The following is a 23,482-nucleotide window of genomic DNA, read 5'->3' as shown; positions in this document are numbered from 1 at the left end:
CCTGAGGTTATCACGTAGGTAGTGTTCGGCATTTTCTGACTGCTTGCCAGGCTCGGCCAGTGAAGCCAGACCTGATGCAGCAGCAGCTCCCCTTTGTGGAAGCCGCAGTAACTGTAGCTATCTCTAATATACATAAATTAGCCTATATAACTTTCTGCACCCACAGCTAGAATTTGCCTCAGCAGCCTGGTCTCCTCATGAGAAGTACTTCTTTAACAAGAGTCAATCCAAAATAGGGCCACTCAATTTATATCATTGAACTACGACTGCCCCCCCCTCCCCCCCATTACAGTTTTACTATCTTACAACAAGAACTTGACCTCCAGCCATTGGATAGCTGTCACTCCGTTTGACTTTTACATCCATTGCATAAATACGTTCATATCCTACCATCTCGTCGCTTAACTATTCACGCGCATGTAACGTCGTCTACATAACAACCTGAGCATCATACGCATTTTTGGACGGAATCAAGCATTTCAATCATCTGCGCTACCACATGCCATTGCACTTTGGAACAATCTTCCCGGAGCCATTGTCACTGACCATAACCATTTTCATGAACTAGACAGACATATTAAAATTGTGTAATAATTTCCCTTGTGTTGCATACTGAATTAGGTCAGCAAAGTACATTGATGACCTCCCAGTGCTTTGTTGTAGTTGTATGCTGACATACCTCTCTATTTATTGTTCTGTGCCCCCTCTTTCAATGCTTCTTCAGAAGCCCTGTGACCTATTGTAAATAAAATAAATACTTCGTTATTCCATGCAACACTACAAAGTCTTCTTGCAGTAGCTTCCATTATCACAAGAAAGAGTGCAAGCAATTATGTGAAAATTTTGACTCAGTAGTCAATCAATAGTTTCAATCCTTAAAAGCGAACCAACTGTGTTATATGGCTATTCTGTTGCTTTAGGTTATTTTTCTTTTTGATGCTTTCCTTTTCAAGTTTTTCACGAGCAGCTCATACCGGCAGCCTCACACGCATGTTGGCGCGAATGTGTGTGGCCATGACGACCCCGTAGTGTTCTAAGTGATACAACTCGATGACTGAACATCTTCTGTAGCTTCCCCAGCATAGCGGCCCAAGTGTGCAACGGAGTGCTAAGGCCTGCTGAACAAACCCAATGCAACTCACAGAGATCGCCCGGCTGTTCAGCTTTGTCCTCCTCTTCCTCCTGCAAGAGAGGAAAGGAAACAATTATTTTCCAAGGTTTAAAAGCATGCAAAGAAAGAATAATCTCATACAGGAACATCTACTTATGCCAGAACAGCACTGGGGAAAAGATAAGGCCCAAATTATTCTACAAATCTCCATGGAACTAAAGCACAGCAACAAAAGAAGGAAATTGTGTGCAATTCAGCAAATTCCTTCAGTTATGAGCTCAGTTATATGGTTCCCCGACTACATTGTGCAAACCTACTGCACAAACTATCTTCCCGACTGTATGCAATGATGAATAGCTGTTGTGGCACAGGCAAAGAAGGCAAAGGCAGTTTTCACAGTGATGGAAGTAACTGTGCGGCATGTTGGGTTGGTAGTCTGCAGCTGCATCAGCACGGCCAGCATTGGCAAGTTTAAAAGCAAGCCATAAACTGCAACAACTTCCAGTATGTATGGCATTTTGCAGATTTATGCAATTGTGTACCGTGCTTATTTCAATTCAAAAATGCCCTGCAAAGGAACAGTAGCTGAAATAAAAGCGCCACTTACCCTCATTTTTGGTCATTGAAAACACACATACAGCTGTGTGTAGACCACATAGTCACCATGTGTGCAAGTATCACATGGACGTTTGCTGTGGAAACAGTTGAAAATTCAAATCGTAGCCAGTGACTCTCCCTACCAAGAGCAAAAACAAACCAGGTGTCCACATGGCAGGGCCCAAATAGGTCTGTTGCACTGCCTAGGCGCTGCTGCAGAAACACTAGTCAACAATGATGCCATCCATAATGCTTTTCCAGGTAGCACGAAACTCGAGCCAGTATGGAACCACAATAGCTGGGCCCGTATTCTGAAATGTTCGCCTACTGCGAAACTATCGCCTCGGCCACGCCTCCACCAGCGGCGTGCGAAGATTGGCAGTTTTAGCAAAACCAGAAAATAAACAGCACCATCTAGTAGTTCCGGCATATGTCATTTTAACGTCATGGTGTCGATGGGTGCTCTTGAGATATATTGCATTAACGAACACATCTTTTGGCATTTGGTTGGTGGTGGAGTGTAGTAGAGAAAGGTAGGTGGTAGTCTATAGTAGGCTTTTTGGTGGCGCCTTACATGCACTGTTTCGTGGCGATATTTCTCGATTCGTATAAAATAAAACATTTCACACTTTCTTATTCAATTTATTTTACCTAAAGCAGCGGTAACCAACCATAGTCAGTGCGCAGAACCCGTACTGCCGCCACTACACTCAAAAACAACACACCCGAGCCGCTCTGCACTCGCACGGCTCGGGTGTCGCTCGACTCTCTCATGCGATGTGCAGCGTTCGACAGCGCGTATTGGTAGTGCACGCCGACGTCATGGGTCAGCAGTCACTTGATTTACTGAATGTGACTACAGTCGAACCCGACTATATCGAATCCTTTTACATCGAATTATTCTATATTGCCACATCCTATATGGTCACTGCGGGTATGTGCCAGGCGATGAGGACGACGCTGAAGTAGCGCGCGAGTGGAAAAACAGAGACGACAACGACGTCGCGTTGACTGCTCTGCTAAAGTGCTTCCATACGTCCTCTACGCCGGCTTTCCCGTCTTCTACTAGGCTGCGACACTGGTGGAGGTGCTGGGTAGGATTGCCTCATGCTCGGCACCCCTTCGCGGAGCCATACCTCGAAAACGGAATCACCTTCGTTCGTCGAAACTCCTGTTCACCGGTACAGTCGCCGCCTGCTAGGCCTGACGCCCGAGTTCAACCCTTTGCAGGACCCCGCTGGAACGCGTCTACCTACTTCCGCCATGGCTACTGCAACTCCATCGCAGGTGACGCTGCAGAATCCTAAGATACCAGAAAGCTTCCATGGCGACGCTTTTGAAGATGTCCAAGATTGGCTTGACCAATTTGAGCGTGTCGCCAGTTATAATGACTGGGGCTCCCAGCAAAAGCTGTCTAATGTCTACTTCGCGCTTCAAGACAGCGCGCGGACGTGGTTTGTGAACCGGGAGCGAAGTTTGACCACATGGGATGCCTTCCGCACCCAGCTGCTAGACACGTTCACTAGTACCGACAGAAGAGACACTGCGCAGCGCCTACTAGAATCCCGTATTCAAAAACCAAACGAGAGCGTAGCCATGTATGCAGAAGATATGACTCGCCTTTTCCGCAGAGCAGACCCTGAGATGGCCGAAGAAAAGAAGTTACGCTATCTCTTGCGCGGAGTAAAGGAGGAACTGTTTGCCGGACTCGTGAGGAATCCACCGACGACAGTGGTCGAATTCACCAAGGAGGCTACCGCTATAGAACGGGCACTAAAGCAACGGTACCGCCAATATGATCGCGCGAACTCACCGGTGAATGCTTCAGTTCTACCTGAGAGCTACGGCACGTCTCTGCGTGAAGTCATCCGGGAGATTGTGCGAGAGGAGATCCGGCAGCTCGGGATTTCTCCTATGGCACCAGCGGTGGCTTCTGTCGCTGATATCGTTCGGGAGGAAGTTCGACAGGCCTTTTCGTCCTCCGACCGGCAGGCGGTGCCGCGACGGCTAACCTACGCGGAAGCTGTCTGTCGTCCACCTCCCGTGACTTCGATGCTGCTGACACCGTCGACCACTACGACGCAGCCAGCACCGCCACCCCCGACGCCATATTTTCGCCAGTCACAGCCGCCGCCAGCTATGCCGTATCGCCGCCAGCCGATTGCTGCGCCTCGGTCTTACGGCGAATCCCCTGTGGGCTACCCGCTTCGAAAGACTGATTTGTGGCGCACCGCTGACCGCCGGCCGCTGTGCTTTCATTGCGGCGAAGCTGGACATGTTTATCGCGCGTGCCGCTACCGCGCAGCCGGGTATCCAAGGTTTCCCAACTGCAATTACCCTGTGTTTGATGCTGCACGTACCTGCGACGACAATTCTACAAACTTTCGGCCAGAAGGTTCAGCGACGCCTCGATCACGTTCCCCTTCTCCGGCTCGTTATACCCCACCGACCCGTCGCGATTTTTCTGACGCCTCTAGGGGCAGGTCCCCTAGCCCACGCCGGGGAAACTAGAAGCAGCGACCTCCGGGGGTGAGGTTGCAAACCGTCTAGCTTTCCAAGAGCCCCCATCACCGACGACCGACGACTCTAAAACTCCGACGTCTCCAACCGCACCCCCTGTAACCGATGCCGTCAGCGCCGATCTTGTCGTTTTCATTGACGGACACCAAGTGGCCGCTCTCGTCGATACTGGTTCGCATTTTTCGATAATAAGTCAAAAGCTGGCCGACAGGTTGAGAAAAGTGAAGACGCCGTGGACCGGGCCCAACATCAGAACTGCCGGCGGCCAGTTGATGACGCCGATCGGAAAATGCACAGCCAGGATAGTAATCGCCGGTGAAACCTTCGTCGCCACCCTCGTCATTCTCTTTGAGTGCTGCAAGGAACTTATATTGGGCATGGATTTCTTGAGAGAGTACGGTGCAGTGATTAATGTCCGTGACCTCGTCGTCACATTTTCTACGAGCTCAGACGACGTCGACTCCGCGGAGCACCAGCGACCCCGCTTACGTATCGCCGACGACGACGTCACGCTTCCGCCGCGAAGCTGTGCCCTCGTACCTGTTATCTGCGACAACTTGACCACCGGGACTGGTGTCGCTGAACACATCGACGCACTGGTACTGAGTCAAGGTGTTTCCATCGCCAGGGCCGTAATTAACGTACACGACGGACGTGCTGACCTCCTACTGACGAATTTTGCCAGGGAACGTCGACACATTGTTAGAGGCACGGCTGTTGCGTACTTCGACGAATTGACCTCAATACAAGACTGCCTCTCAGTGGAGCACGCGACGGCCACCGTGGCCATGCCTGCCCCTGTGGTTGATATCAGTCCCACCTTGTCACCCGTCGAACGTAACAGCCTTCTTGAGCTCATCGATGAGTTTAAGAAATGCTTTTCATCTACGTCACGAGTCAGCCAGACGCCGCTCACTAAGCACCGTATTGTCACCGAAGCCGACGCCAGACCAATTCGGCAGCACCCTTATCGTGTGGCACCGAAAGAGCGCGAGGCGATACAAACGCAAGTGAAGACGATGCTTGAGGACGGGGTTATTCGGCCATCTAAGAGTCCTTGGGCATCGCCTGTCGTGTTGGTGAAAAAGAAGGACGGTAGCCTGCGCTTCTGCGTCGACTACCGAAAACTGAACCAGATCACAAAGAAAGACGTTTATCCGCTGCCGCGTATCGACGATTCACTGGACAGGCTACGAAACGCACGTTACTTTTCGTCGATGGACTTGAAAAGCGGCTACTGGCAAATAGAAGTTGATGAGCGAGACCGTGAGAAGACCGCATTTGTGACGCCCGACGGACTTTATGAATTTCAGGTGCTCCCCTTCGGTTTGTGTTCTGCGCCAGCGACGTTTCAGCGACTAATGGACACGGTACTCTCAGGCCTCAAATGGCAAACCTGTTTGGTGTACCTCGACGACGTGATTGTCTTCTCCGCCACGTTCGAGGAACACTTACGGAGACTAAAGACGGTCTTTGAAGCCATACGCTCAGCTGGTCTAACTTTGAAACCTGAAAAGTGCCATTTTGGCTTTGAAGAACTTCAATTTCTCGGTCACGTTGTCAGTCGTGAAGGTGTCCGACCTGACCCTGATAAAACCTCTGCCGTTGCTAATTTCCCAACGCCATCAGATAAAAAGGCTGTGCGACGCTTTCTGGGCCTTTGCGCCTACTACCGACGCTTTATTGCGGGCTTTTCGCGCATCGCATGGCCATTAACGCATCTAACCAGAGAAGATGTCCCCTTCGTCTGGGGTGAAGACCAGCAACGGGCATTTCACGACCTACGGCAACGCCTGCAGACGCCTCCCGTGCTCGCACACTTTGATGACGACGCTCCTACGATTCTTCATACCGACGCTAGTAATGTCGGCCTCGGCGCAGTGCTTGTACAGCGGCAGGACGGCGCCGAAAGAGTGATTGCTTACGCCAGCAGGACGCTATCAAGAACGGAGGCAAACTACTCCACGACAGAAAAAGAATGTCTCGCACTGGTGTGGGCCGTCCTGAAATTTCGGCCATATTTGTATGGTCGGTGTTTCACCGTTGTCAGTGATCATCATGCACTTTGCTGGCTGACTAATTTAAAAGATCCAGCTGGTCGGCTAGCGCGCTGGAGTCTTCGTCTCCAAGAGTTCGACTTCACGGTTGTCTACAAATCAGGGAAACGACATACCGATGCCGACTGCCTTTCTCGGTCTCCTGTTCAGACTGCAGTGCACGACGATGATGACACGGCTTTTCTAGGCGTGCTAGATACTGTCGCCGTTTCACGCCACCAACGCGAGGACGCAGAACTGGTTCCTCTTTTTGATTACTTAGAGGGAAGAACAGGGAGCGTGCCGAGGTTATTCGCCAGAGGGCTGCCTTCATTCTGCTTGCGCCACGGCGTTCTGTATAAAAAGAACTTTTCACCTAGTGGCAGCAGCTACCTACTCGTCATTCCCGCATCTCTTCGCGACGAAGTCCTACACGCCTGTCACAACGAGCCGACCGCTGGTCACTTGGGCTACACTCGGACATTAGCAAGAATTAGGCTCAAGTACTATTGGCCGAGACTTGCGTCGATCGTGAAACGTTACACACAGACATGCCTGGATTGCCAGCGCCGCAAAGCCCTACCCGGCAAGCCAGCTGGACTGCTGCATCCTGTTCAGATACTGCAAGCGCCGTTCGAACAAATTGGCATGGACCTTTTAGGTCCGTTTCCACTGTCTATTGCCGGAAATAGATGGATAATCGTCGTCACGGATTATCTTACGCGATACGCCGAAACAGGTGCTATCCAACGTGGAACAGCAGCCGAAGCAGCGCGATTTTTTGTCGAAGCCGTCGTCCTAAGGCATGGCGCTCCCGCAGTGGTCATCACAGACAGAGGATCTGCGTTCACGGCTGCGCTTCTGGATACCGTGTTGCGACTAAGTGGTACCACTCACCGCAAGACCACGGCTTACCATCCCCAAACCAATGGGCTGACAGAACGTCTGAATAAGACTCTGGCAGACATGATGAGTATGTACATCGACGTCGACCACAAGAACTGGGACGAGATTTTACCATATGTTACCTTTGCATATAACACGGCTCGCCAAGAGACAACACGCGTGACGCCTTTCAGCCTTGTTTACGGACGCGAAGTGACAACCATGTTGGACGCAATGCTGCCGCACGAGTGCGGTGACGACGAGACTGGTGCCGAGGAGTTTACGCAACGCGCAGAGGAAGCCAGGCAGCTTGCGCGTTTGCAAATCAAAGCACAACAGGACTACGATGCCCGACACTACGATCTTCGACACAGACCCGTCACGTACAACGTCGGTGACCAGGTGTGGGTCTGGACTCCGATTCGTCGGCGGGGGCTGTCTGAAAAGCTCCTGCGAAGATACTTCGGCCCGTACACAGTTCTGCGCCGCATCAGCGATGTTAATTATGAAGTTGTCCCCGACAGCCATAACTGCTCCAAACGCCGGCGGCATCTGCCCGAGGTTGTGCATGTGCTTCGTATGAAGCCATACATTTCCTCATGACCTCAACTTTGCACCGTCTGTGCACAGCCTTCGGACGTTGGTGCATCGGGACGATGCCCTTTTTTTTTTTTTCAAAGGGGGGGCAAATGCCACATCCTATATGGTCACTGCGGGTATGTGCCAGGCGATGAGGACGACGCTGAAGTAGCGCGCGAGTGGAAAAACAGAGACGACAACGACGTCGCGTTGACTGCTCTGCTAAAGTGCTTCCATACGTCCTCTACGCCGGCTTTCCCGTCTTCTACTAGGCTGCGACAATATATCAAACAATTTCTGGACACGGTATAGTTACAACGAGTATATATAGCAAAAATTATGCTTACATCGAACAAAAATAGCAGCGACTCCCGATATATCGAATGTCGGTTGGCAGAAAGTGCCCCCGGAAGTTGACTTTCCCTCGCGGTGATGGAAAAACTCGGCGGCGCAGCTCCAACCAACCGCTCTCCTTAACGTGACCACACTGCCTCGGACGAGCCATCGACATCCCCCTGCTAAAAATGATCCTGGCCCGCCCACAGCGCTTGCTCAGACAGTCAGAGGCTCTTGTGCTCTCGTTGTGCAAGACACCGAAAGATGCCGAAAGTGCGAGTTGTCTTGCTGTTTTTCTGGTTCATTGTGTGTGTGCTATGTGGGCCTTCTCCCACAGTGTTGCTGTGATGAAGCGGCAGAATTCGCCCTTCGTCGTGAAGCTCGAAATCATAAATCGAGTCAAATGCGGTGAGAAGTCGGATATCCCCTCAGCGTACAAGATTCCGAGGAGCACTCTCATCATGATCATGTAGAATAAGAGGGAGATTAGGGCTAAAGTGGCCAAACTCGCGACCCAATGCCTGTGGCGTGCACCGTGCACTAGTCCGGTGCTTCTACACGAATGCGGAAAGTTGCGGCCTCAGCTGCTCCAACTCCTTAGACAATGTGGAAAAGTGCTTGCGTCGTAGGCAGCGAAATTGCTCCAGCAGAAGAAAATATAGGACTATTTCGTGGAAAACTAAGCTAGTTTCATTAATAAAGTAATTTTATAAATGGAATGTGCTTTTATGAGATCCAATTATTTAGCAGGCTTATATCGAATTATGCTCTATATCGAACTGATAGGCATTCTTTTGCGAATTCGTTATAGCCGGGTTCGACTGTATCGCTGCGGCGAAACTATAGTGGAAGGCGAACGTTTGAGAATATGGCCCCTGTTTAGCTGAGCTGTGGCGTAAATTTTAGCTAAGGGAATTTCAGCTAACTCAGTGCATAGGAGGCTTTGTTGCACTTGCATACACTGCATTTTGTGAAGAAATTAAAATCCTGCACTGAATACGCACACAATTCCCGATTTGTAGGTGCAGTTTTAATGGATTTCTTTCAAATATGGGAACACACAATGTCACGCTGCTACGGGCTGTTGCGATACGTGTCCATTTACCTCCCACCCAACTAATTATGCTAATAAATGGACCAAATGAGCCGCCGGCATTTGCAGCGTGTCTGACGGCCTGAGCTGGTAAGTGATGATGCTCGCTGTTGTTGGCCACAGACGCCCTTCTGCAGCAAACACGCAAGTCTCGACAGCGACTGTCAGCAAATTGCAGGGTTGAGTTTCTGCAGACTATGCATTTATGCATTCGCACTGCTTGGAAGAAGAACAGCACAGCTGTACTGTCCTGACACTTTGCCATTCATCTGTTTATAACGACACATAATGTGCCAGTGCTCAGCTACAAGGTTTTATCTATGCCCCCCTCACTGCAACCATAAGGCTGCTGATATCATGTCAGCCAATTTTGTTTAGATCGTTAGCCTAGCAACCTGTTTTACTGATGGTGCCATACTAGTTCTATGACTTTTTCCATCTTCCATGCTGTATTACCAATGGCCGCTTCAGAACCTGCAAAATGTTTTGCATGGCTGTCCTCAATTTAAAAAAAATTGACAGTCAAATAAAGGGCAATTCCGGCAATTTTTCTATATCAATGGATGCCAGTGAAATTCGCTGGGTACGTTACTCTGCATACTTCTGTTATGTTCTCAAGAAACAAGGTTTGAGAGCTGCGAAGATTTTTTACAAACAAATTTACTCAATTGCCTGGAACACCCTACCTTGCCTCCCCCCTCAGTTACAGGCCATGTTGTGTATATGACATCCGGAGTGTTACACGCAGAGCATGGTGGGATCATGCCGACAACGAGAGCATCGTGCAGTCGACGATCGTGACCTATTGCTTGGCGTGAGAAGTTGCGTTCCCTGTGGACGGGCAAGAGATGGGAGGCAAGTGGTGGGGCGCTGTTGGTTGCACCAACTTCAGCTCTCACCATCCGCACACACAGTTTGAGCCAATGCTGATTATGTTCAACTGAGGTTAAGCCTATCACAGTCACCGAGTTCATGCATCTACTCCAGATGGCCTGAGCGATTGACCTGAAGCTAATTAAGCCATTAATAGAAGAAAGCTGCTCCTGTAGTTCAGTTTTGACCACACAGATTTAAAATAAAGCCTTCCTACAGTGCACACACAAAAAGCTAGAAATGATGACACAACGCACTATCAACATCGGTACATTGCCGTTTTCAAAGGTGGCCACTCGCACTCACCAGCACTTCTAAAGTAAATGCGACTACGTACATGGGTGTGTCCTTATGTATTGTTATGCTCACTCATTATTTAGTTTCCGAGGTGCACTGTTTGCCTCATATCCAAAATGGGCCGCAAGCAGAAGCCCCTTGCTTCGGCACAGCAGCGTAAACAACCGCCTCGTTCAGCTACTAGCAGTGTCAATACTGGCATCAGCGTTTCTGCACAAAAACTATGCGTTCCCTAAATGAACAATCATATGTACAAAATTCTCATCTGTGTCTACTTTACAGAACACATTGTGTGCATGAAGAGAATTCGAAGAATGATAAGTAGGCAGCATAAGGAGGCTCCCGTACTACGGTCTCCAGCTCGCTGTTTTCGAAGGTGTGTGGTCACTCATATCAGTGAGATTGAGAGTGATGCAACGGTGTTTACATGCAAAAAATCAGCTTCTTTTTTTTATATGTTCTGACATTAACCGATGTCACCGATGAGTCGCTAGCATTATATCTCAAGCGAACAATGAGTGTTCACTATACTTGCAGATGTAAACAAATGCAGCCATAATTCTGGGGCTATTGTCCGATTACAGACGACATCCTACCAAATGCGTGGCCTGCTCAGACGTGCAGCCACACGACTCTGCGGTATGAAGGAGGCCGATCTCTGTCATCTGACACAGGCTTTCCTGGTCAGTCGCATCGTGTGCTCCTTCCCATACTACCACCTGCACGTTTCTGACAAGAGAAAAGTTAACAGTGTCATCCACACAGCTCATAAAGCAGCCCTTGGTCTACCGAGGTATGCAAACACTAAATGATTACTTGAGCTAGGTATATACAATACCCTAGACAAACTCATGGAGGCCCATAAAACAGCCCAACACAAACAACTCTCCAGCACCCCAACTGGCAGGGCCATTCTGAGTAAACTCGGTTTGAATCCCGCTATCCATTCAGCAGGACGAACCACACTACTCGATGCGGTCAAACACCATTTGCTTACAAAACCGTTACCTAAGAACATGCTTCCTGGGTAACACAACAAGAGGCCATCTGCCAGAGCCAGGGCCTTTCAAGAAAGGCACCAAAGCAAACAGCACACCACGTATGCCGATGCAGCAAAGCAAAATCATCAAAGCTATGTAGGGAGTGTCGTGACCGGAGAGGGAAGTATCCTCAACACTGCGACCATAAAAACACCGTCCACCATGGAAGCGAAAGAGACTGCCATTGCTTTGGCCATCATGAATCCCTCCTTGCAAACCGCCATAAGCGACTCCAAAAGGGCAATCGTCAACTTTTCGGGAGGCAGCATAGGCATCTGCGCGGCACGAGCCCTAGGGGACTTCACAAATGAAAATACTATTGAACTCATATGGGTCCCTGTCCATTCGGGGAATCAAGGGAATGAGGAGGCGCACTGGGTAGCCCAAGGTCTAATCAGCTGGGAGGTGTGGCTCTCAGACTCGGACCCCATGGATGAGGCACCGACGACATTCCACAAAATAACAAACTACTACAGGCACAAAAGGAGAATCTATCCACCTCCAAACATAATCCTCATGCGAACACAAGCCTCGATCCTGCATCGAATCCAAACTAATTCGTTCCCAAGCCCACATTGGCTGGCCATAATTACCAACAGGCAATGGAACCCAATATGTCAAAATTGCACAAATCAAACATTGGCTACCCAAAATCACATTCTTTGGAGGTGTAAGGGCTTACCACCTCCCTGGTCACTCCTGCCAGCTCCCTCAACAGAAGTGGGAGGAGCTGCTGAGAACGCCAGATCAAAGACTACAAGTCCTCGTTGCCTGGGCCGAAAGAGTCGCTCCTCGTGAGGGGCCATTCTAGGACTCAGGCCTGCCAGATCTTAACTGAGCAGAACTTTATTAAAGTTGTTACCACCACCACAACCACCCCAGGTGCTCGGTTAGGTTTCATTTTTGCGCTCCTTTTGCTTATTTGAAGTTATTTTCGAATTTTCAGAACAACTATCAGACGTCTGAGGGGGGGGTGGGGTGCTCCTGGAAACCTAAATAATCCATCACCTTGACATCGTCAAAAAATCACTGCAGTTGTCCTTTAAGTATCCTTACGCGATTTGAGTACTAAAGCACTGCGACGTCTCTAAGTTATCACCAATAAAGACTTCTTAAGCACTACATGTTTACATTCCGTTATTAATTTTCCTTTCTCTGCGTTCATTATTCACTAGACCGCCGCCATTCAGTACTGTTCGCCAAGTATGTACAAGTTGATATTGTGACTGCTTCATTATATGCTTCACGAAGTGACATGTGACATTGTACATGAGCATCTCGAAACCAGTTTCCCTTCCAATTATCACGTGGTCATGATGTGTGATGCCATACATTGTAACATTTGTGGGGATGTGCAACTCTTACGAGTCCCCTGATATGCTGTTTTCCCCGCATGTCCTGCGTCTCCTGCTATCTGGCTTCTCTGCTCAGGTTAGTGCCAGCGGCAGTCGGTCGGGTTGCAGCACATTACAAGAGATGGTGCGAGTGCGGCGCTGCTAGCGCCACCTAACAGCGGGGTTGGTAGGGCGCCGAAAAGGCTCTTTCTCTTCGGCTCGGGATCAGCAAGCGACGCGGACGTTCAGCGCGTGTGCCGATCCATGCTTCTGCGAGGCCTTCTGCGCGAGGCCTACACCTGAATGGATGGATCGTTTGAGTGCGCCACTGTTCGCGTGATCGTATGCACAAAGGACTAGGCATTAGTCTCCAGCATGGGGCGAACACATTCACTCACTATCCGGTCGCGATGAGTTGGACTTCCACGATTTGCCATGCGCCCGTCAGCATGTTTTGTGAATGCCAACTCGCCTGGCAGGCATTGATCTATGAAAGGTGCAATAAATGCACTTGTGATTGTTTACACTACTGTGTTGTCATTCCTTTGTTCCAAGAGCACAGGTGAAAACCCCATACATTAACATGTAACATTAACAACTCTACCTTAATCCAGCTTGCTTTAATTTTTACCAACCTTAATCCACTTTAATCAACCATGATCCACTTTACTTCCCCTTAGTTACTCCATCTTAAGTGACCTTATCTATCTTAACGTCACAGCCAGATGGCTGCAATGTGACGCACGCACTAGATATGCCTGTAGTCGGCTGGAACCGTTGAGCCACCGTAGCATCGGGGGAAGCATGCTCGTCTCGAAATCCGGAGGCCCGGTTTCAATTCCCACCCAGACCGAAAAGTACCAAATGTTCTTTTCAATGCTAGTAATTTAGTTGGTTTACAGGAACCTCCCTGAGAAATGTGACATCAATCCAAACATTTTCTGACACGTTTTTACCCTTTGCGTCGTTGGCCATTGTTGGTATGATCGTTTCATCAAGCCGGATTTTCTGTCTCATGGAATATATAACGTGTTCACATTAAAACAACACCAGCAATTATTTTAGACACCTGACCGAGCCGTTTGCTCCTTCTCTCCGTAGGCACTCATCATCATCACCAAAATATTATTTTCTTATTTTAGTATGTCCACTGCAGGACGATCTCCCAGCTATCGCAAATCACCCCTACCTTGCAATACTGGCTGATTCCAAGTTAGTCCTAACTTCATCGCCCCACCTAATTCTCTGTCATCCTCGACTGCACTTCCCCTCCCATGCACTTATTATGCAACTCCAGCAGACCACTGGTGCTACTCATCACATAGCCTGCCCAGCTCTCGTTTCCTCTTTATGTCAACTAGAATATTGGCTGCCTTCATTTGCTTTGTAATCCAGACCGCTGTCTTCCGGTTATGCCTAACATTTTTCGTTCCATCACTTATTGCACGGCTCTCTACTTCTTATGTGCATTGCTAGGCCAATAATGGGCCAGCCATTCAACAAGCCGAGACAAAGGCGATTCCCAGTGAATACAAATGCTTTCACTTGATGTTGTACATTAGGGACTCAAAGACTGAATCACCTGAGCATTGTAAGAATTCTCTGAGAGCAAGAAGGTCCGTAGACCTGAATGAAATGTGCTTTCAAGCCGGTGATGATGAATTTCACCACAACATTCAGAAAGTGCAACCGCCATACGTAACCAGACTAAGCGAGCACGTCACTGCACACCTGGAGCTGGGAACATGCCCGACTGTCCTCGGAGGATGGTGGCTGGCTGCTGCAGGTGCAAGTGGGCGCAGCTGTCAACAACTCTTTATCCTCCTCCCCTGACAGCAGGCTGGAGCACTCTCCAAGCTCCGCTTCTGCAAGTTATTGTGGCACACCTATTTATTTAACACACAATGGCCGGCTAGTTCAACTCAATGCAAAAACACTGCCACTAGCAGACATGAAGGCCACGCGGTATAGCACTCACCTATGCAATAAAGCAGCAAGCAGCATGCTGGCAGCTCTCCCAATGGTATTTTCTTGCCTCTTAAGTTAAGCGAAAATGTTGTATGGAGAAGGAAGCATCAAGCGCATCAGGTCAGCTCAGGTTGAGCCTGTGTTTTACGCCACTTCCGGTAAGCTGTAATGCCAGCACTTTTTCTAGTGTAAGCATGAAAAAAATTCACTGATGATTACAATACCCCCAATGCAAAATTTGAGCACAGCTCTATACGTGTTTCGTTTTGCAGTATACTGGCTGGCACGGACAATCTGGACAAACTGTTTCTTGCAGCACATTGCAAACGGAGCAAAATGTGGCAAGATTGCCTCACTAATCGGCAGATCATGACAGGCAGCATGTGCGTGAGTCGTGGGCGCGATTCACAGCAGCTGCCGCAGACAGACCTCCGCTCATGCAGCGCTTTGTTTCCATATATGTTACCGGCGGATGTGCTGGCTGCATGCCTTATCGATGGCGTCATCGGTGAACAGACAATGCATGCTACTCTGGCATCATCTCATAGTGATCGTTGCCGCGGAACACGTCTTGCAATCTTTTTCAAGCTTTCGCATAACCCACTGCTCTGCTTTCCACTTCAGTTCGACTGCACCTTCCCCCTCCACTTTCCTCCTTGTGTTTTGCACGTTATCGCCATCTTTCATCGCCTGTTGCGCTCCATGTTCACTCGTTCATCCTTTGCTGTGCTGGTTTGTTCGGTTACGCCAAGGACACCGACGCTCAATGTAGGAACGGGCGCCTAAGAGCTGCACTCTAAGACGTGGGACTTCTCGAGTTAGTCCTGATGCAACCATTGGGATTTCAGACCCAAACCTTTGCACTGAACCTTCTCTGTAACTAAAATATTCCTTCAATATTCACAATGACACTGCAGTTGGCCTTTCATTAGGGTCATTCGAAGCTTAGTTAAGAATGGCACTGCCCCTACGCGCCTCAGCTATGCGTTAAAGAAATCGGGTTGTGCACAGCATAGTTCTTCTGTGCAGCTACTTAAGCCACTTCGTTTGCATATTGCATGAGAAAGGCTAGCCAAGCTCTTTGAGAGGTGAAATGTGCGTGCACTACAAATCTAGATGCTGCAGTGTGGTACCAGTGAAAGGAGAGCCTCTTGGAGAGTGGCCCACAATGCAGCTGCCGTAGGCCATGGGCAGAAGCAAAAAACGAAGACCTTTTCCAGCATCGTCATCCGGCTAACGTAGAACTGTGAGAGTGCATATTGTACTGGTCAAATATATATGCTATGGTTCCCTGTAAAAGGGAACACTAAAATGTGCACCTCTCACTTTACTGGCACCCTAGCTGCAGAAGCAATGGCAGCACACTGCACAGGTGCATCGAAAGGAGCCACAACATATCTGCTGCAAATGTGAGTCAGAGATCTAGAATACGCCCTGCACTCCCTTCCACAGTGGACCCCTCTGTGCACGTGAGCCTGGGCCTCGAAAAAATGTTTTTCTTCCCTGCTAGTGAATGCACATTGGACAATTACTGTATCGTGAAACAACCTGGCAGCACAAGTTGCAGGCTGTACACATGCCATTATTCTTCTCAGGCATCGTCATCCATTGTCATACCTCAAGCTTCCTTCACTTTGAGAATGTGACCTTTCTTCACCATTTTTGACAATATTACTTACTGTATTTAAGTAACTAAGCTGCCCGAGTGTGATTTTCCAAATTTCCTGTAACTTTTCTTTGTATGCCTATGAGTAGTACATTTCACTGGAAACGGGTGCTTCTGTTGTTCTTTTTGGTATATGTGCCTACGAAATGTGTTACATGCACTCTGCAAGCCTGTTGTCCTTGCATTTCTGTTTTTTAGTGTAAATGTCGATCAATTGTTGCTGCTTGCCCTAATCATATAAAGCTGTTTACTAAGACAAAAATGGCAAATAAACTTGTAATAAACAAGCCATGTCAGTTAACCATACAATATGAATAGGAGCAATATGATGTGTAGTATTATTGATACGTCAATTATTATTATTACAATAAAAAAAATCACTTGTTATGATGAAGAGAGTTGCTGCATAAAATATTTCTTGACTTGGCTCTTGAATACATGCTCTGTGGGTGATAATTTAATGGTATGTGAAATAGAATTCCGCAGCTTGATCCAGGCAAATGTGGTAGTGAACCTACCACAGTTTGTGCACACTTTAGGTAAAAGACAGTGAGTTCAGAAAGCCTAGTAATGTTAGTATTTACAAAAACTTGACAAAGCAAATCTACAAGTCCAATATTACGAAATAACTTATGTATCCCAATTATTAACTATTGATAACAATACAAGTGATAACACAATTGATAACTGAAAGAGCTGATGAAGAGGATGAATGTTTAAACTGAAATAAGGTGGCATTGCATTGGATAAGAAATGGCTGAAAGTCATGAGTCTAAGCACCTGATTTTGCAGCCGTTGAAGTTGGCTGAGGTATGTGAAATATGTGTTGCCCCAGGCTGATACACAATAAAATAAATGGCTGTGAATGTGTGTGTAATAAATGGAATAGATAATGTGTCGCCAAAAATATGAGCGGGTTTTGATTATGGTGCATATTCCAAAAGAAATCTTATAGACAAGCGATTGCGCATGAAGTCTGAATTTCAGCTGCCTATCTAAAACTACGCCAAGAAACCTTGTGCTATCAGACATTGATGTACAGATATAGATTTTAAAATTAGTGTCGGGAAGGAATGAAAAACCATAAAAACTGCTTTTAGTGGATCGATGCTCAACATGTTCTTTTGACACCAGGAAGTTATGTTATGTAGATCAGCGTTAACTTTTCGCTGTAGCTCGTCAACATTATTTGCGTAAGTAAAAATAGTCATGTCATCTCAGTCGGCAGTGGTCAGAACATTAGGTAGGTTGTTGATAAATGGGAGCAACAGGCAAAGAAAGGACAGAGCCCTGAGGGACCGACGTTATAAATAAATGAAATGCAAACACAAGGCATGGCAAGCAAAAGGCAAAAGAAATGGAACTAACAGAATGCTACAAGTGCACAGTGGTAGTACAAAATACTATTTATTTATTTATTTATTTATCATACCCTCAGGGCCATTACGGCATTATAGAGGGGAGTGGTTACAAGCAAAACGGGTAAATTCAACAAACAGGAGTTACTAGTGCAGAAAATTATGTATATAAATATGTATAAACAAAACTATTTAACAAATGGCACCTAGATATACAATGTTAGCTAAGTCGTTTGTGAGTACAGGTTGAACAATATGAAAAAAGGTTCCTAGTTATACAGTGCTAGCTAGGGCATTCTTGAATAATAGGTGATCTGCGATAGTGGCTATCGAGGCGGGGAGGTGATTCCACTCATTGGAAGTGCGTGGTACAAATGACTGAAAAAAAGCGTTGGATCTGCAAAATGAAATGCCAACCTTATGAATGTGGTCTAGTCTGGGTGATACATACGGAGACGGAGAAATAAGTTTGTTGCGTAGCAGCGGGTGATGAAATAATTTATGAAAAAGGCACAAACGGAACAATTTTCGACGTGATGACAAGGACGGTAGGTTAAGGCTAGATTTCATGGCACTGATACTCGCGGTTCTATTATAGTTAGAAAGAATGAAACGAGTTGAGTTATTCTGAACCATTTCCAGTGAGTGCATTAGGTTTATTTGACCTGGATCCCAGATTGAAGCCGCATACTCAAGTTTAGGTCGTATTAGTGTTTTATAGAGGATTAATTTTAAGGAAGAAGGTGCTTTGGAAAAGTTGCGTCGTAAGTAACCTAGCATTCTGTTAGCGTTACTTATTATATGGGTGATGTGGGTATTCCAAGTAAGATCAGAGGTGATGTGAAGGCCAAGGTACTTGTAAGTTGTCACCAATTCTAATGGAGCGTTATTAAGGGAGTACACAGGTGGTTTACTGGTAGTTCGAGATACACGCATGAATTTACACTTGTTGACATTTAATTCCATTAACCATGAATTGCACCATGCAGAAACGGCGTTAAGGTCAGCTTGAAGCCTGGTAACATCCTCGTCGCGAGTTATTTCGGTGTAAATTACGCAGTCGTCAGCAAATAGGTGAATTTGAGATGAAACACAGGAAGGTAAGTCGTTAATATATATGAGAAATAGGAGGGGTCCAAGCACGGAGCCTTGTGGTACACCTGAATAAACAGGACTCAGATTAGATGTTACTTCGTTAGCTGAAACGAACTGTGAACGGTTAGTGAGGAAAACCTCCAGCCAGTACAGAATTTTAGGGTCAAGGTTTAGTTGCTGCAGTTTGTAGATTAATAAGCTGTGGCACACTTTATCGAATGCTTTTGCGAAGTCCAAAAAAATTAGATCTGCAACTGAAGAGTGGTCAAGCAATAGGTTTAGTTTATGCGTGAATGATACTAGTTGGGTGTTACATGAATATGTTTTGCGGAAGCCGTGTTGAAACTCAGAAAAAAAGGAGTTTTCTTCTAAGAAGTTGGCAATATGAGAAGACAGAACATGCTCGATAATTTTGCATGGTATACTGGTTAAGGAAATAGGCCGATAGTTCAGTGGGGAATGTTTAGTACCCGATTTGTAGAGTGGAATCACCTTCCCCACCTTCCAATCAGCAGGCAGTGAACCTTTGTCAAGTGATTGCTGGAAAATCTTTGCAAGAATAATGGAACAATATGTGCTAGTGTTTTTTAGAAACTTAGCATTAATTAAGTCACAGCCAGGAGCGGATGAGAGTTTCAATGAGGCGATTATTTTTTCTATGCCAACGGGTTCGATTATTAAAGGGTGCATTGCGGCGTAGTCGTAAGATAGTGTAGTTGGGCGTGTTACATGAGCGTGTTTAGAAAATTTACGCGCAAAAACGTCATTTAATACAGATGCGCAATCGGCAGGGGGAATTGCGGTATCGGTGCTATCAACGAGGGTTATGGCCTCGTCATGTTTTGGGTTAATAGTGCGCCAGAACTTTTTTGTATCAGTAGTTAGCATGGATGGCAATGTGTTATTTAAAAAGTTATCTTTAGCGTGTGTAAGCGCTGTTATGTAGTTATATGTAGCGCGTTTGTAAGCTGTCCATTTTTGAGCGTTTCCAGATGTTTTAGCTAGTCTGTACGAACGTTTCTTTTTGTTTGAAAGGCGCTTAATGTGGGTGTTGTACCAGGGAGCGTTATCGTTACAGGAAAGAGTGTAGGTAGGGATAAATTTTCCTGTTAATTCACGAATTTTAGTAACAAACATATTCCAGTTCAATTGAACACTGCGGTTATCGAAATCAGTCAGGAAAGTATCAAGGAATATACAGAGCTCGTGGTTAATTGATTCAAAGTCATCTTTCTTATAGTCGTGAAATGTCTTGATCTTTTTTTCCGATTTCGGACGTGAAATGTTGATGTTGAACTGGATAAGGGAGTAATCACTTAAGGATGGTAAGTAAGTAATGTTCGAAATAAAATCGGATCGTGTTGTTAACAAAAGGTCAAGGGTGTTAGCGACTTGTGGTGCGATTCTGGTGGACTGGGTTATCAGTTGATTGAAAGAGAACAGTGCGCACAAGTCGAGAAAATCTTTTGCTAACGCGGAGAATGGGTGTATCACGATAGGTTCACTATGCCAGACTATGTTTGGAATGTTGAAGTCACCCAGTAGAAACAAGGGTAAGGAAGGAAAACGTGTTACGACGATATTGATTGTGTCTTGTAATTCATTAGCAAAGGAGGCAACGTCAGTAGGAGCGCGATAACATACGCCCATTATAAGTTTTACGTAGTTTATTTCGATAATTGCCCAGACTATCTCCAAGTTAGTAGCAATAGTAATGGGTTGAGAGTGTAGGTGTTTATTAATTGCGAGAAGAACACCACCACCTTGACGCAACGTACGGTCGCAGCGATAAACTGAGAAGCCATGTGCGGTAGAGAAGATTTCGTGGTCTCTTATATGTGGATGCAGCCAAGTTTCGGTAAGTGCAATAATATCTGGGTTAAACGTGTCGACTGTGGAAGTGAATGAGTCGCGTTTGTTCTTGATGCTTCGAATGTTAGTGAAAAGGACAGACACGGGATATAAGTGACTGCCACTGCCCCTCGCGCTTTCCTATGGATGATTAGGTGGCGCAGTACGCGGTTCGGTGTTAGCACGCGTGTGTTGTGACGTGCACTCTGTCACGCTGTCTGTAACGGGATCGTACGTGTAATGCTTCTTGTTTACAACTAATTTGTTGTATCGAAGATGAAACAGGGGTTTGCCCGGTAACTGTTTTGCAAAGGAAATCAGTTTACTTCGGATATGGCGGGTGGCAGGTGAGTAGTCATCACAGATCGTGATGTCTTTATCTTTTAGGAGCTTACGCGCGGAAAGCACCTTTTCCTTTACTTTGTAGTTGCTGAATTTTGCTATGTGAGTCATGGAGAGCAATTCCATTTGTTTTAACTCTACTGCGATTTGCTGCATGATTTGATCACTGTGCACTGCATGTTAAGACCAATAACAAAAGTGCTGAAACAAAAAAACTGGCAGTGACTTAGCTCGGCTAGGCCAGGATATACGCAGCGAAAGCCAAGGCATAGCCCGGTTGGCCTTGGTTGATTTTGATTGCAAGTCCAGGTTAGTCTGGTTGTCTAGCTATGTTGCGGCGTTTAGCCAGTCATTTGATGCACTGTTTGTCCGTTTCCTGGGCGATTCGTTTCCTCTTCATCTTGTTCGGATGTCGATTCCAGGCCTCCTGCTGCTGATCAGAATTATCGCCGTCCATACTGCCATCTCAACTGTGGTTGCGGCACATGCGAGCTCTCCTTTTCGATCCTCCGACATGTTATCATGCATGCGACGCAGCTGGCGAAGAGAGCGGAGGCAAGCGCGACAACGAGGAACACGGTGCGACGTCGTACCAAATGGCGGCGACGGAAAGGTGCGGCGCTGCGCAGCGGCAGAACACCTGTGGCCCGGTGCTACTTGTGGCGCATGCGCAGTAGTGACTAGGGAGCGAGAGAGAGAGAAGCATCCGCGGCGAGGCACACATTGTGATGTCATGTGCCTCCTCGGAGCACCGCCACGGCGAAATCGCAAGTTATCAACCAGTAAAGCTTTCGCTTCAAGATAATGATGCTTAAAACACATCACACACATCTTGGGAAACTTCTCATGGTGTAAATGTGTTCAATATCTGTGGATAATAATAGAAGTGTTTCAGTAAAGGGAGTCTCTGCATTTTCACTAGCTTGGTGCCGGTATGTCTTCATTAAGGTGGTTCACTTCATAGTTCACTGTTTCTGATAATGCTCTACTATTCAAGTTGGTGCTTACGAATCATGCTGGACATGAAATAGTTTATTTTCTCACAGGTAGAGCTCCAGTAGAGAGTTCACATTAGGTAAACTTGGCGAAGCTCACTGTACAATCCAAGTCTGTTCTGCTGCATGCAGTGCTTTTACTGATACAACAAGTACATAGTGAAACTAGATTTTTAGTTGCAGAATGCGGTGCCTGAAGAAGTCAAGGATATTAAGCTAAGTTAATTGGTAAATGCAGAACAAAAGTGTACAGGCGATAGGGGCTTAACTTATTCCTTAATAGTTCAAATATATCCTTTAAAATTTGGTTGAAGGGTTATTAAAAGAAAGGCAGCAAGAGCATTTCGGTACTTGTAAAGAAAAATCATTTACCCAGTGGAACATTAAATGAGTTATTAAACGACACATTTCAGTGGAAAGGTTTGCTAGAGAGACCTGACGGGGAAAAAAAGGCAATTAGGAATTGCTGGCAGAAAATTGGAAAGAAAACACAGAGCAAACATTTTGTGATTATGCCAGGGAATTTCGGCGACAAGTCGACGTGTACAGACACAATGGTACCAGTGCGGCACACAACTTCAGCCTTGCTGTGGTCCCAGGATTCAAATAAGTACATAATGGGAAACAACAAAGGACAAAAATTAAATGACCACACAAGGCCAAAATAACTATCTGCAGAAATGTGCATAGCCTCGCAGCTTCTCAGAGACGTAAAAAGTTTGATAAATCCAACAATCGCAATTATCTTCTCTCTGCGGTGGTATGGACTTGACCCGATTCCGAAGAAACCGCTCATGACAAACATCAATCAATCTCGAAGCTCGGAAAAAATATAACCGGTAGGACTGAAACAGTTGACGCGCATAGGCTGGTGAGCTTCCCTTCTGCATCGAGCGAATTAACAACGCAGATTTTACTTTACGCGGTCACCACGCCCCGCTGTTGCAGCGCTTGAAAATCGTCCAGCGCAGCGCAGACAAAACCTCCACAGCGGAATGCCACTTTACCTTTTTTCTCCATGTCGACAGCCAACCGCGCTTTTGAAGCAGATCAGCAGCTGAGAATACAGGTTCGGCCTCTTCGATTTGTCGCCCCTGACTCTGTTCGGAATTCCAGGGCTAGGACAACTCTGTCGAGCAGCCCTAGAGTAACTGTTCTCGAACTTACAAACACGGTGCATGACCTACTGGAACTCTAGACCTGCTACTTGCGCCCGCTTTCGTTCAACCATTGGCCATTGGTGTCGCTTTTATAACCTGTTCGTCAGAACAGTGAACAGACAGTGGAGATACATGGCCAAGAAATACCTCGGGTAACAGAATATAAATACCTTGGTATATGGATAAACGAAGGCAACGGATATATGGAAACACAGGAAAAAACCATAACAGTCAAGGGGAAGAGAAATGCAGCCATAATGAAGCACAGAGCGCTATGGGGATACAATAGGTACGAGGTCCTCCGAGGTATGTGGAAAGGGGTAATGGTTCCAGGACTTACTTTTGG

The 23,482-nt window shown here is 46.9% G+C and overlaps 1 protein-coding gene across 7 annotated transcripts in view; it reads right to left on the bottom strand.

The window, feature by feature from the left end:
- The window catches only part of Sirt2 (Sirtuin 2), a 376,779-nt gene extending 353,650 nt beyond the window's left edge, over positions 1-23,129 (bottom strand). For 6 of the 7 annotated variants that reach the window (XR_012829495.1, XM_075698293.1, XM_075698294.1 and 3 more), the window contains exons 1-3: positions 22,984-23,129; positions 14,433-14,566; positions 1,143-1,182 (exon numbers count right to left, since the gene is read on the bottom strand). Coding sequence is in view for 6 of the 7 variants with exons in the window: in XM_075698293.1 (XP_075554408.1) it covers positions 1,143-1,182; positions 14,433-14,566; positions 22,984-22,996 (187 nt within the window). In the remaining variant the exon portion in view is untranslated. The remainder of the gene's footprint in view (positions 1-1,142; positions 1,183-14,432; positions 14,567-22,983) is intronic. The other variant, XM_075698292.1, reaches the window with a different exon arrangement.
- Positions 23,130-23,482: the final 353 nt, after the last annotated feature.

Source organism: Dermacentor variabilis, chromosome 7, assembly GCF_050947875.1.
Source record: "Dermacentor variabilis isolate Ectoservices chromosome 7, ASM5094787v1, whole genome shotgun sequence".
Lineage (NCBI taxonomy): Eukaryota > Metazoa > Arthropoda > Arachnida > Ixodida > Ixodidae > Dermacentor > Dermacentor variabilis.
This window is presented reverse-complemented; position numbering and strand designations above follow the sequence as displayed.